Source organism: Rhamphochromis longiceps, linkage group LG7, assembly GCF_057381845.1.
Source record: "Rhamphochromis longiceps isolate RC_006_pf linkage group LG7, R_longiceps_female_GT1.1, whole genome shotgun sequence".
Lineage (NCBI taxonomy): Eukaryota > Metazoa > Chordata > Actinopteri > Cichliformes > Cichlidae > Rhamphochromis > Rhamphochromis longiceps.
The window spans coordinates 33,145,796-33,161,142 of NC_140563.1; the positions used below are offsets into that span (position 1 = coordinate 33,145,796).

The 15,347-nt window shown below is 40.3% G+C and overlaps 1 protein-coding gene across 4 annotated transcripts in view; it reads left to right on the forward strand.

Annotated features, from left to right (window-relative positions):
- Nucleotides 1–904: 904 nt before the first annotated feature.
- Nucleotides 905–15,347, forward strand: part of tcf4 (transcription factor 4) — a 259,813-nt gene continuing 245,370 nt past the window's right edge. For 3 of the 4 annotated variants that reach the window (XM_085413411.1, XM_085413410.1, XM_085413412.1), the window contains exons 1-4: nt 1,110–1,236; nt 1,341–1,432; nt 1,763–1,801; nt 6,188–6,260. In XM_085413411.1, the coding sequence (XP_085269537.1) occupies nt 1,361–1,432; nt 1,763–1,801; nt 6,188–6,260 (184 nt within the window). In that variant the 5' untranslated portion in view covers nt 1,110–1,236; nt 1,341–1,360. Of the gene's footprint in view, nt 1,237–1,340; nt 1,433–1,762; nt 1,802–6,187; nt 6,261–15,347 lie in introns of all 4 variants that reach the window. The other variant, XM_085413413.1, reaches the window with a different exon arrangement.

Sequence of the window (15,347 nt, forward strand, 5' to 3'; positions counted from 1 at the left end):
AGGGTGTAATTTGCAGAAATAGGCCAGTCATTTTATACCTGCAGGCTGTGGGCTGCACAAAGAGAGAGAGAGAGAGAGAGAGAGAGAGAGAGAGAGAGAAAATTACAAAGTATTTCCAGAGTAGAGAGTTTTGGTACTCTTGTAGTTTTAAGTGGTGACCCATAGGGGGGTTACCGTACAGGTCAAACACTGCACTTGTTTCATTGCAAACTCTAATGAAAAGACACGCAGAACATCAAGATTCATGCATTCATGGAGGGACATGAGCATAGACTGAGATGCACTAAAAGTGATTATACAATGAGTTGTAAAAAAACAAAGAATAAATCTATATTATTATTAAATAATACACAACATATTTAAAAGATTTATATTTTTTAAAAGTTGTATTTGACTGGATTCAAGCACAAAAGAGTTAGCAAACTCCGGAGGGGGCAAGAAGGAATAACCTTTTCCTTCCTCAATTAGCCCAATTAATCCAAATCAAACTAGCCAATCACCGCGCCAATCAATCAGCGAAACAAACCCGATTTTTCTTGGAGATTTATTTATTTTCCTGTGGATTTTCCGCTCTCTCCTGAAGCAGCGGCGGCAGCAGCAGCTCGGCGCTCGGCTCAGTGGTGTTAAACGAGACTGTAAGCTAGGTGGCCGCACGATCACATTTATCGCGCCGAAGCTGTGCCAGACGCACATGGGATCCGTCCTGCTTACCGGGGGATCTTCAGCACCGGCAGCCGAGCGGAGGGCACCGTCAGCCCGGTCAGGAGGAGCGCTCAGCCTGCCTGGACTCTTCCGCTGACGCAAAACAAACGCACAGACACACACACACAAACACACACACGCAGAACAAACACTACACATTTCGGAGGTGATATTCTTCCTTCCTGAGACACAAAGTGTTATTTATTTATATCGTATGCGAGCCTGACAGTCAGCCGCGGCGGACAAACTGCGTGTTAGCGCGGGGAGGTCGGACTTGTTTGGCAGGGGAAACACTGAAACACACGCGAAAAGACTCCCGTTCTGTCGCCCCCCTTCTTTTATTTCCTGTCAGTTTTTTTTCTTCTTCTTGCGATTTATTTCCTGCTGCCAAAACCAGGAACCCGGGACTGAACCCTTACTCCGAGGATGAAAGAAAACTAGATTTGCTTCGAGGCTTTGAGGTTGTTTTACTGGATTTATTTCGCTGTGGAGGAAAAGCGATCCGGGAGCGGAGCGGTGCGCAAAAAAGCCGAGGTCTTCCTCCTCTCTTCTCTCCGTCCTTTCTATCTCTCCATCTATCAATCTGTCTACCCATCCTCTTCTATCTATCTGTCTCTCCATTTGTTTCCATGTTTTAGGTCCGTGCGATTTTGCTAAAATGCATCATCAACAGCGGATGGCAGCTTTGGGAACAGACAAGGAACTGAGTGACTTACTGGATTTCAGCGCGGTAAGGAAATCCACCTTCTTCTCTTATCGCTAATATGAATAAAATGACAGGTATCATGTGAGAGCAAGCCGTAGAGGAGAATAAAGGCGTTCTGTAGGCTTTACATCCACCACTGTTTACATTTTTAATGTATGAGTTGCACGGCACATAGCCCAGCCTGCATATTTTAGCCTTCACTCAGTCTTTTAACTATTTGCACAAAAAGTTGTGTGTTTATGTAGAGTAACTTGCAGAAAGTCAGTGCATATTGTTGGTTTTGTGTTGTTTAATTTTTTTGCTTGTGTGTGCAGAGAATTGTGATGCTGCATTAGTAATTTTGTTGTCTTATAGATGCGAAACAGCGATTTGAAAATGTTCCCAACATCCATGGTAGTATATCTCATTTTAAGTCATTTTTTCCTTCATGTGTAGCCTGATTATTGTTGTTGTTGTTATTATTTTTTATCTTTCTACCCATGATAGGATTTAGTAAATGTTTTTCCTTTTTTCTATGTGACTTTCTAGGCTGCTCCATGCACTCTGCACCGTTTCGTACAGAATATTTCATGCAAATAAAAAAAAAAGAAAAAAGAAAAAGGCTCGATGTTGAATCATGAACCTGCATGACAGACAGCTAGACAGCCAGCCGAGGAGAGGGAAATGTGTCATACTTTGTCCCCGCAGTGTAAATATTCCTGCAGCATTGCTGTTAAATGTCCAAACCCGCGATTGGGTTTGAAAGTGTGCGTGTGTTTTTAAAGAGAACAGCCTGAGTGGTGAACTTGACGGACAGGAAATAGAGTCCCCGCTCTCGCCCATGTTTTCTCTGCGCCTCTCCTCCTCTGGGAGCAACTTTGGTCTGAAGAGGAGGAGGAAGAGGGGGAAAAAAAAATCAGAAACACCCCTAAATGATGAGAGGGGAAAAAACTGACTTACATTAATCCGGTTATGAAACGTTGAGAAGCAGCATGAACATAATGGTATCATAATATCATAATAGTATTAGGGACATGGGTACAGTGATGCTGCATAACATGCAAATAGAATTTACCTGCAATGTTGTGAGTTATTATATTAATTTTAATACTGTAAAAGCATAATATCACAGCCATGGCCTGTGCATGCAAGTGACTTAACAGGAGTGTGCTACAAATAATTTTTGATGAGAAATATATCATAAAATATACATTTTTACAGGAATGAAATGCCAAAGAGAAGATAGTGTGTCTCATGACTGACTGAATGCACAGCTGAGGCCTGCTAGAAAATCTGTTGTTAGAGCCATGCAACCTACACATTAGTGTCTTGTAATGCACTACCCTTTTTTATTATTTGAGTGCAACATGTTGATAAGAACTTGTGCATCAACTCATACAAGTTAACCCCTGTTGCATTTTTTTTAGATTTAATAACTTCATACACACATCAGAATATGTCTATAGAAAAATTGTAATTATAGAACACACACTCTCTTAGCTAAGTAGGTCTCTATTTACCATGTTTACAGCAGAACTATCGTTAAAGTCCATGTAGAAGAATAAGAAGTGCCCAAAGTCGACGGAAATCACGACTAATTTCCAGTTTAGTGGCACACACAACATATTCAGTTACTTTGGGAATAGTGGCATATATTTAAAAAGAAGCAAAATAAAAGGCTCAAATTATTTTACAAATTTTAATCCTGTACAATGGTTAACTGAATATTTTAAATATGATATATTTGATTAAATAAAATAAAATAAAATAGACTCAGTAAATTGCTTTATAATTCCAATGGCAAGGAGATGCTGCTGTGATACAAATATTCTTCATAGTGCTATTATATCTAGTAAGCCGGGTTATATTATAAATGGTATAAAAGGTTGTTTAGATATTATATCATAGGTGCAAAATGCCGAAAAGTTCAATCAGAAGTTAAATTATGCACAAAAGTAGAAAAATAATTATTGTCCTTAAGAGATAATGCATTAATATTAAAGGCATTTTCCCTGGTTTAAAAACTGAACAGGTTTTTAAGATATGTCAATCAGCCCGTCTTAATTTGAAAAAAAAATTTCAAACAAAGGAGGGCAGCAGCAGCTAAAATGTGTCTCCGCTCATTATAAACGCAGACTGAACATTAATTTATTCAATCATCTGTCCTTACACGCCCACAAGCTGACACCAGCAGCTCAAAGCAGTTAGACTGGGATATCGATAGACCCGCTAATAGTCCGAGTTAGATCGTTTATCTCCCCAACGCTTGTTTTCCCTCTTTATTTGTCGCAGCTGTGAGAGAGATTGAATACACAAGCAAGCAACCTCCTTGTTCGGCAGACGCACTTCCAGGCCCAGCAAGCAGCATTAAGAACAGTGATGGATCAAGTGTTCGCTGCTTTGGGTCAGGGTTTAATTTATCAGAATTCTGGTTGATCTGAAATAAAACCAAAAGCCTCTCGAACGCCTTGACTTAGTACAGTCTTGTACCGTCTGTAAGTGTGAAGCTCGGAGTGTGTTTGCGGTCAACCATGCCAACACACGGGCCTGATGTTCATCCAGAGGGGTTATCTGTGAGGGTCAGATGTCTCACTTTGATAGCGTGAAGTGTTCTGTTGTAAAGCTTTACAGTAGCTCATCTCGAAGCACGGCAGGAATCAGTATTCAGCTTCAGTCTGTCTTAACGTGGGCTTGATTTTCCTGTAGATGTGTAGAGCAGATGGTGACTAGTTCTGATGATTATCTCATATGTTTAAGTCAGATATGAAGTAGATATGAAGTGTTTCATTCCAAAATAAGCCATCCAACATTTGGCAAAAGTGACACTTTAGAATGAAAACATATTTTTCACCAAGGTGAGCAGGCGATATAAGTGGTCCTGTTTATTTTTCACAGATGCTGAAAGAGGAATTTGATTTCTCTCCGCTTCACAAAAATAATCCCACAGTGTTTTGGAACACCAAGTCTTCATTTCAGTGTTTAGCTCTGAGCTGGGATTCTCTGATTAGGATTGAGTGCAGACCTAAATGTGTCCATAGCATCAAGTGGAAAACAGAGAAGGGCCAAAACCTTGCATCAAGAGGTGCTGACCAAAGTCAGGAATCTGATTTCTTGACTAAAACTCCAAAATAAAAACTTGTACATTGAATTTTACTTTTAATATCAGTGCCTTTGATTCCCTTTTTAAATTAGGATATGACATCATTCTGTAGATGATTTTATTTTGAATTATTTAATTATTTTACAGCAGCCAATAAAATTCAATCAGCACGATACCTAAGAACATTACATTTTCTTGTACCTCTCCTGAGGTTGACTGCAAATAATTTATTTTTTCTTATATAAAAGTGCATAAAGACAGGATTACTTTGAGTTCAATTTTCTTCTAAAATTTACACTTGCATTGGTTCTCTAAATTTCTATATATTTAAAAATGTTACTCTCTAAAGGACTTGAACGTTAGGGACTTGATCTGGACTTGGAGTGGGAACTTTGATTTAAGATACTGACTTCTGGACTCCCCTCTTCCCATGACTTGGAACTTTCATGTTTTGATGAAGGACTGGATTTGGGATTTGAGTTTTCACTTGTTGGACTTACGTCATCTTCTCATGATTAGGAACTTGCCTGTCTCAACATTGGACTGTTGACATGTTTGTTAAGATGTGAAATATCTTCTCTGCAGGACTTGACCCTTACTCATCTTAACTCTGGGATCTTTTGACCTTGCATTGGGACTTGGCTTTTAACTTTTTGGAACATGACCTTTGACCCCTGGAACTTGCACATTTTGATGAAGGACTCGACCGTTTCACAAAATAATTCATAACATATTGCTCTTGATTTGGGATATGATTTTTCATTTGTTCGAGTGCACTTGCCCTGGACTTGCTTATCTTCTCATGGACAGGACTTAGACCTTGCTTGTCTTTACTTGGGACATGACTATGATTGCATCGATTTGGGTCTTTTGACTTACTGGAGCTTTACACTTGACCTTTGTTGGATTTAAACATGACCCTGGATTTACCTGCCAGTCTTGATGTAGGACTTGACTTGGACATGTTAGTCTTGATATGGGTGTTGTTGCCCATATGTGCACATGCGTGACCTGGGACTTGTTTGTCTTCACTTGGGACTTGACTATAAATTTCTTGGCATTGTTTTGGATCTTGACATTTAACTTCCTTGACCTCTCCTGGGATATGACCCTGGACATACCAGTTAGTTACAAAATTGTTTTGCAAAACTGCATCTTTTTTTTCCTTAAAAAACAAAACAAACGGCATAAAATTCTTGGAAAGATGCATACATTGGTTTAATTTTCCTTACAGAGTTCCTGAAGTTCTTGTATAGCAATGAGAACTTCTGTGACAACTTTGACTTCTTGAAAAACAAATGGGGCATTTCTCAAAGTCAAGTGTTTGGCACTTGAACAGATGTATCTTATTAGTATTAAATCAACCAATACCCAGCCCTAGTCACTTTGGACACTTTCCTTGGTAACATCCACACAAAGATTCCTTCCAAAACAAGACATCATGCATTTAAAAAACAGACAGTATACCCTATGGAGAAAAAAAAAAGGGGGGGGGGAGTACATGTTACCATTAAATTTATGACATTTCCTAATAAGACCATAATGAGATGAGGGGCTGACAGCTCTCAGCCAAATGTTGGATTGGCGTTTTGGAATGAAGCTTTTCACATGTAGCTGCATTGACGTTTCTGTAGAGATGTGTCTTGCTGTGTGCAGTGTCAGTGCTCTCGGAGGTAATGTGCACTCTGTTTGTCTTGTAGATGTTTTCCCCTCCTGTTAGCAGTGGAAAGAACGGGCCAACCTCCCTGGGGAGCGGACATTTCTCCGGCTCAAGTACGTCAGCTTTCTCTTTTTTTGTTTTTCCTCCCTCACTTCATCATCTTCTTTTTCTTCTTTTTCTCCTTCTTCTTCTGCTCTTTTCCTCAGCCTCCTCCTCTCCTTCCTCTTACACCTGCTCACTGCTGCTTTGTTTGCTGTTTGAATTTTCTAATGTGGGTAACAGTGTTCAATACGTGGATATGCAGTTTTTGGTTTTTATGCTGTGTTGCATTGTGGGTTACTTTATATTTCAAGCGGACTTGAAAGCCAAATGAGATTTGGCTTGACGATTTAAGAACACAGCTTACTCATACTGTTTATATTTTTACATTACTCGTATTGTGTACAAACAATAACATTGCTTGGTTTGATTATATGACTTTGAATATCCTTAAATCTGTCTCATAATACTTTCCTACATTGTTTGTAGAAAAATGGTCTCCGTATTATGTATTTTATTTAAACAACAAAAAACAAATCACCCAGTTTCTTGAATCCGGGGACATTGTTGTTTTTAACATTATTCAAAAAAGAGGAAGTAGATAATTCTCGAGTTAACTCACAATTCAGTTCATTAATGGGCGACTGCCAATATATCCTCAGTGATGTGTCTGCTGTGCATCATCCCTAACCCCCTGCATATATACGCTCAGAGAAGTAAATACAAACCACCCATTACTTTTTTGTTTCAAACTGATCGATAGATACCTTTTAGCCACTACATGAAAAAGCATGAGGTGATAACACATGTTTATTAAATGATCAGTTGCACAACCTGCAACTTGTATGGTGCTAGTAACACCATGCTGACCTAGGGAATGTGGACTTCCACGCTGGCACACTTCCACTCATTTACCTGTACTGAACATCAGCCATAAAATGCCAGGTCACCACAGCTACATTTTCTAGTGTGTAAACCTCTCCACTATTCCCCGACACAAAAAAAAATAAAAAAAAATGAAAGAAGCATCACCTTGTAGCACTGCTCAGCTATTGCACTTATCACAGAGTTTAATTTTCAAGGAGTTAAACCAGAAAACTGGCGAAATTAAATTATGCAAAAAATGTGTTAACTGAACCGTTAAGTTAGCAGTTGATTTATGTTAAAGTAGTGCTAAAGTTTTGATTAAGTAGTAATACTATTCTGTCATCCTAAAGTTAATTCAGCCTCTTAGATTTATGGTGATCCGCTGATGACAGGCAGTCAGGAATATCAACCTCCACGCAGAGACTCATTTATTTGGAACAATAATCAGTCTCAGTCCTTCCACAAAGGTTTATTAGATGCTTCAAAGCAGCGTATGCCATGCATCTTAGAGCTCAGCATTACTAAAAGAAGACAACAGTAAAACTGCTGGACCAACATGGCCTACTTTAATTTAGTATATTCGTTTAAATGTTCCCATGCTAATAACTCTGGACTTGATCGACTGTCAACTTGACTTTAGTGAGGTGCAGAATTAAAAGAGAAAATTGAAAAAGCAAAATATTGTGTATTCTGTCCCAGTTTGCCAGTTTTACCACTGTTACATATGACTTCTCACATTGTGTTAGCTGTAGGTTGTGTCTTTTGGGGGGCATGGCCACAGTTAGCCAGCTTAGCGTTTTAAGTTAGAGATTACAGTGTAAGTATAGTCCAGTCATTTATTGAATTTGTCACTTGGTTCTTATTATATCTGTTTTGCTCTTTGTTTTTTTGTATTCAGGATTGCTTGTTTGTTTGTTTTTTCATATGTATGGGAAGAATGGAGCTGGAGATTATTGGATTGGATCCTTTCTGAGCTGAGCATGAAGTCAAAGTTCTTGATTTACTGGCAATCTACATTGGTACCCCACCCATTGTATGAAAAGTGAGCTTTTTTCAATGTGTGTCTGGGATGACCCTTAGAGATACGGACATCTGAGCAGGATGCCTCCTGGGCTCCTAGGTGAGATGTCTCAGGTCCATGAGGAGACCCTGGGCCTGATCTGTCGCAGGAATACCTCGGTGTACCACCAGAAGAGGAGGAGGTGATCAGGTCCAAAGGAGGTCTAGCTATCTTTGCGTGGACTGTTGCCCTCTTGTGCAGCTCCTTCTGCTAATGAAAAGTAGAAAGATAGATAGATAGATAGATAGATAGATAGATGGATGGACGGGTGGTCTTAATGTATCCAAGATATATTCAGAAAGGGCTGAAATCCACTTATTGAAATTGCCTCCTGGGGATATCTAAGACCCATTCTGGCCAGATCTAAGACTGAAAGCAGATTAGGGCAATAAACTTGTACTGTAGCTGTTTTCCATGAAAATGATTCATCCATTCATTTCTGCTCCTTTGTGGTTAGCCATTACCCTGTTAAATGAGCAAAGCTATTATTTTTGTTACCAGACATCTTCTTCAGCATTACTCTTCTTCTCTTTTTTTGTTTAGCAGTTTTGAAACAGCTTCAGCCTTTGGAATGGTTGAGACTTTTGATCACATAGGCTGACATGCACATATGTAAAAGCATATTTGCTCCATGATTTTATCAGTTATCTTCATGAAAAATAATGTTACTGAGGTGCTGTAATTAATTGTAATAGTATCCTTGGAAGTGCCTGCTATGCTTCTGTTCTGGTTCAGCCAATGAAGTGAAAGGATGAAAAAAGAAGGCAGATGCTGTCCTGTGCATCTTATACTGTATGTTGATAACATTTGCAATGGGTACGTAAAACAAATTTGCATTACTCAGTGAGGTGCATTCATGTTAATAAGCACACGCTCTCCACCTTTTGCCACCTCTGTGGTTGGATGCATCGTTCTTTGCTTTGAGATCACATTGTATGTTTGGGTGCATTTTCCTCATGTGTTTCACAGGATTGCATTGCGGTATGTCTGGTGTATGTTCGGCAGCATCTGCAGTGTTTATTAATCAGCCTTCAGCCACCATACCAGTAGGATACTTTCTGTTTAAAGTGTTTTCTGGAAGGTCTTCACAGAAAACAGCCGGGTCCTTTCTGTTGCTCCCGCTCCTGTTATTTGCCTCTAAACGGCGTTCGGAAGCCATTTTGTTAGTTGGCTGGAATACAGAGAGATGGCGAGGCATCTTCTTTGTTTACTGCTTCGTTGTGTGGTTGTTGTTGTTTGTGCTCCGCGGTTTCAGTGATGTTGTTTGCTCCTGTGCCGTGCATACAAATGCGAGGGAGGATGACAAATGTTACGATTTTTGGCAAAAGAAAAAAAAAGTGAATTTGTAGCGTTTTTTAGGCCTTAGGTTTGCTGCCTCAAAGTGTATCTTCATGTTAGGATTGTTGTTGTTTTTTTTCTTTTTCTTTTGATACAGGAACACACCGTGGAGTCACACGCGCATACGCTTACCCTACTATACAAATCACACTGTGTTTCCCATACACACACATCTAAATATCCTCGTGTACACACACGTGCGCGCGCGCTCTGCTCACCCCTGCTGTGGCTTTTTGCAGGCCTCGGCATTTTGATGAGCCTGGTGCTGTTTGTGAATGCAGCTAATTAGAACTCTATAGACCTACACAACCATGAGAGGAGCGGTTTCCAAAGGCTGGGTTGAGGCCATAGGCTGGGACGTGCTGACATGGAATGGGGTCCATTCACTGTAGACTGACAGGAGTTACTCTGCTTTGAATGATGCACTTTCATACATTTGAAATTTTGTGTTCATGCTCAGTCCTGTAAAGTATTTACTTCTGTTTGTAAATGCATACCTTAAGCTGTTTATACTCTTCCAGTTAAAGTCACATAAATGATGATTTCAAACTTTGATCGTACAAATTCTTGATGTTTCATAAAAAGAGAACTTTGTGTTTCTTCACACAGCCAGTAAGTAGGCCTACCTAAAGTTAGACTTTAGGAAATTAAGATTTCTATTAGCTAATTTTCAATCAGTTTCTTTACTTCTCTGCCATAAAAAATTGATGGGACATTGTTGTCACCCTGCTGAGTCAAAGGTCAGGGGACGTGGACACCTAAGTTTGTGAATGCATCAATGTCAAATTGGTGCCATAGGTGCATCTACTAAGAATCTCAGATGAGTTCAAATCTCAGTAATCTCCACCTCGCAGTCAGGGGTCAGGTCACGTTTTCTGAAAATCGGGAAAAACATGACTTAAAAGGCCAGTAGTATGACTCAGAGCTTTGGTAGCCATACTAATGAATGATCCTGATAAGTTTAGAAATGTCAATCAAGAAAACATTTGTGCATATATAAATGAATGGATACAACATCATCTTATCACCTTATTATATACTGCTCTATGGGTACCCTCATAGACCAAATGATGCAATAGTCTCGCATAACTTAGCTCACAATAGTTTAAACATTTTCAATATGCTGAGCATAATAACCCAATAACATTTATCACCTTTTGACAAAGCATTACAAGTTAATGCAAACCTTTCTGCTGCTCATAAATTTCTCTGTAGACCCTTGGTACTCTAAAAAACGTGCTGCATAGGTTCCAGTGTAAAGAACATGTAATAAAAGCACTGGTTTTCCATAATATTGTAAGGACACAGGTATTTGCACGAAAAGTAGGTAAATGGTAAAATGGCTTGTATTTGTATAGCGCTTTACTAGTCCCTAAGGACCCCAAAGCGCTTTACACATCCAGTCATCCACCCATTCACACACTGGTGATGGCAGCTACATTGTAGCCACAGCCACCCTGGGGCGCACTGACAGAGGTGAGGCTGCCGGACACTGGCGCCACCGAGCCCACTGACAACCAACCAGTAGGCAACGGGTGAAGTGTCTTGCCCAAGGACCCAACGACTGAGACTGTCCGAGCCGGGGCTCGAACCGGCAACCTTCCGATTACAAGGCGACCTCCCAACTCTTGAGCCACGATCGCCCTAGGTGACGGATTTTGTTCTTTTCAAAGGTTACGTTGAATTGAGATGATGTTTTGTTGAGCTAAGTGTACCCAGTATTGGTTGTTTTTTCACTTGAGCTGATTTAATGTTAGCTTGGCTGTTATCTTAGGACGGTGGCACATGAGATTGACCTGTATATTAGCAGATTAGCAGATGCCAAGTGTCGGCATCCTTGTTTAAAAAAAAAAAGACTCTACAGTAATATAGAGAAAATCCCAACAGTCAGACAACCGTCTCTGAGCAAGCAGTTGGGCAACAGTGGAAAGGAATAACTCCCCTTTAACAGGAAGAAACCTCTGACAGGACAAGACTCAGCAAGGTGAATGTTGCTACATTCAACCTGCTGTTAGTTAGCAAGCTGATTTACACTCACTTACTTAGAAAAGACATATGAAAAGGATCTCTTCCAAGCCTTTTTAGGGCATCGTTTAATTGTACCCTGATGTGAAATTTTACTTTAGTTTGAGAATTAAATGGACCACTGATCACCGAGCAGTACCTGCTTTCAGTACAGTTTTTGATCTTTGGTTCTGTGGGCACTGCTCCACAGTAATTCACATTTCCACTAACACATGTCTTTGTGTTTAAATTCCTATATATCCTAACTAAAGAAAGTAGCCCGTCCTGTAGAAAATAGGTGGTGAAGGAAAGTTTGGATGTAAGAAGAGCCTGGAGGTGTTGAATATAAAAATAACGTCTCAGTGAGACGAGGCAGAGGGCTAAAAATATTTTGTAGGATTTGGTTTATCTGATGCTTTTGAGGATAAGGAGTGACATTTTCCCAACCATGTCTTTATGTAGAGATTGAACTCTGAAATGACAGCCTTCACACAAAGCTGTGAATGTACCTCTCCGTGTAAGCCCTTGTATTTCTGCCCATAAATTCACCTTAAAACACAAAAGCATCTAAACATGAACACCGCACAGTCTCGGCTGACATGCTCAGCCCACGGTCATCACCAACCAGGAAGTGGATTAGGCGTTTTAATTATTGAGAGATTTCGCTGTTGTTGTTGTTGTTTATTTTGGGATCATCCCTGGAAAGATAATGCACACTTCAAACTCGGTGTGTGTGTGTGTTTCTAATCTCCTCCTGGATGAAGCCGTTCAGTGAGCGGCTTCACTCTGCCTGTCAAAACCACCGCCGCTGCCACCACTCGTCTATTTCAGGTCTTGGCTGGTTTTGGTGTTTTCCTCTTTTTTTTTTTCTTTAAAAAAAAAAAGCCGTTGTAACCTCTCAGATCCGCTGTTTGTCTCCCTGTCAGTGGTGTTGGAAGGCGACCGAGATGTGTGTGTGTGTGTGAGCGAGCGAGAGCGTGTAAATGTGTGTGTCCTCAGCAAAACGAAGGTTGAGCATTGGAAAAAAAATGAGTGCAAGAGATTTGAGGCATTGATTTTTGAATTGTCTGTCTGAACAAGCAAATATGTGTGGGCAGGTGTTTATGTGTGTAGTTGGGACCATGGAGGGTGGGGGTGGGAGGAAAGAGAGGTTTGGCAGTGTGAGGGCAAACCATCAACCCTGCTGCCATGTGTCTTAAAGTTGGCACTGAGAGATGAAGGAAGTGTTTCCTGGAAGCAGAAAGAAACAAAGGTGACAGAGGAAGGAAAGAAGGAAGTAAGGAAGAAACAAAAGAAGGAAAGAACAGAATAAGAGGAATTTTAAATAATTGGACACAGAAATAAAATCAAATTAAGATGAAATAAGAAATGAAAAGTTACGCAAGTAATAAAAACTCAAAGAAATTGTGTAGTAAGGAAAGTAAACAAGGGATGGAGCGGAGCTAATGGAGAAGTAGGAGAGGAAGGGGTAACAATGAAACGGAGAGAATGAGGGAGAAATTTTAGAGGGACGTAACATGAAAGAAAGAACCGAAAAAAGTTGAAAAGTTGAAAGGAAGCAAGAAACAAAGGAAATGGAATATAAAGGGTTAATGGAGAACTGATTAAAAAAAGTAAGAATTTAATGGTGAGTGAATGATGGACAAAAAGAACAAAATTAGATGGTAAATGTCAAAAGAAACACAGGAAATACGAAAAGGGACAAGAAGGCATAACTATAGCAAGAAGGAAAAGAGTGAGGAATAAGAGAGGAACGATACTACTAAAGGCGTTTAAGAAAAGACTAACACGAGGAAGGAGGGAACTGATGAATCAGTGAAAGGAAACAATGGGAAAAGGAAAAGGGAAGGGATATGAAGAAATTAAAGATAGTAAAGGTTAGCAAAGAACTGAAACAAGGAAGTATAAGACAGACAGACAGACAGAAAGAAGACACATTTTGAAGTTTGGTGCTGGAGTGACTCAAACCAAGACTGGGATTGGTGTCCTGTCCTTTATCATTTCATCATCATCGTCAGTATTTTAATTATTAATGGGCTAATTTCACTTGCTGTGTGCTTTTATTTAAGGAATACTCACAGGTTGTGTTGCTTGACTTCATCAGAAAACCAGCAAACTGTCTTTTTTCTTTTCTTTTAATGGGTTTATTGTAAACCTTTTCTGACCTCTTCAGAGAGGCAGGACTCATCGGCCTGGTCACCAGGAGGGTGGAGAAGAACTGTGTTGCTTTCTGTGGTGCCAGCAGAATACATGACATCACTAATGTTATGGGTTAAGAGGTTACTGTTATTTCCTGGATTTCCTGGAGTGGACCAGGCCACTCAAAGCCAACATCAGAACCTCCACATGAGTTTATACATGTTTTGGTATATATTCCTAAAACACTGTAAAGTACTGTACTGTAGTTTTTAAACAATGTTTACTCTAAACCATGTAGTTGCACATGCTCATGGTTCTAAAGAAGATTCAAATGAAACAGTCTGAGGCTGAAAGCAAATCTTCCTTAAATATGAGCCAAAAACAGCCACCGCAGTGTGGCTTACTGTTGGGTTTGTATGACATTTTGGACAGCTCCTGAGCTAGATGGCACCGAGAAATAAGATATTCCAATGTAAATATACAAACAATACTTTTGAGAAGAACAAATCCATAGCTGGTTGATGTTTCTCTTTTCATTAGATTTGTTGGGGGGAGAAAAACATCAGCGTTCCTCCTTTAAAAACATCATCTCTTTGAATGATCGCCAAATCAGTAAGCTTTATCCCGTTTTATTTTTGTCCCACCTTCCACCCCAGTGTCTTCTTTCTTTTCCTGTCAAAACCAAAGACAAACAGAAGAAGAAAAAAAAACGCAGCAGCTCTGTCGCCTTTGCCAGTGAGCTTCACGCATTAGCAGAGAAATTTGGGCAAGGGCAGATACAGCCCCGATGGCATGCCTGATTTTTGTTCTCCTAATTGGCATAGCTTATTAAGTCACAGTTCACAGCGGAGAAAAAAGGGGGTTGCTTTAATAATATCCCCTCTCCCGTTTGATTTGATGCACTTGTACCGAGACAGATAACGCGCTTCAGCGCGGCGAGTGACGCCCCCACCACCACCCTCTTGTCTTTATTCAGTCAAATCTGCCTCCGTTACGCCCGTCACTCAAAAACACCCCGGCTGGTCGCTTTCAAAATAGAGATGGAGAGCAGGAGCCAGTCGCTCAATACCTCACCCTCCCACCTTCTCTCTGCCTCTGAGGCTGTTAAATTGTCTCATTTCCCCGGCAAGGCGATGCAGAACGACTCACAAAAACACCCAACCATGCTCTTAATTGTGGTGCGGATTAGGGATTAATAGGCGTTTTTAGCCATAATGGCAAATATTATTAGCCCCATTTGCTTTTCTAATGCTAATAATGACTCTGCTAATAATGGCAGTGATTTCAAGGTTAGCGCCTGTAAGTACTCGGCATGGATTTGTGTGCTTTTTCTTTTTCTCAAAGCTCAGGAGATTGACGTGCCGCTTGCTTCGACGGGCCGGCTCGCTACCGAGTCGGAGCTCCATATGTTTTCCCCGAAGACGACACTGAAAGGTTAGGGGCTGGGCTGAGATCTTAAGTTTAGAGTAGTCTTGCTTTTCTCAGTTGCCACTGAGCTTGGTCCAGTTAACATTTTTTTAAAATTTGTTTCTGTGTTTTGGGCTTTGCTTTCAGCAGAAATGGATTAAAAGAGGAGATCCAGATCCTCTGTTTCTGGTGACTTGGTGAGATAAGCTGATAATCCAGACTTTTTGTGTGAGTTCAAGCTAACTTTGTTGGGTAGTTGAGAGGTGAGGAGTTGCAGCTAACTTGTTGTTTAGGCTTGCTTTGGTTATTGTCAGTGAAAATGTATGCAGATGCGAACTGATCCAGT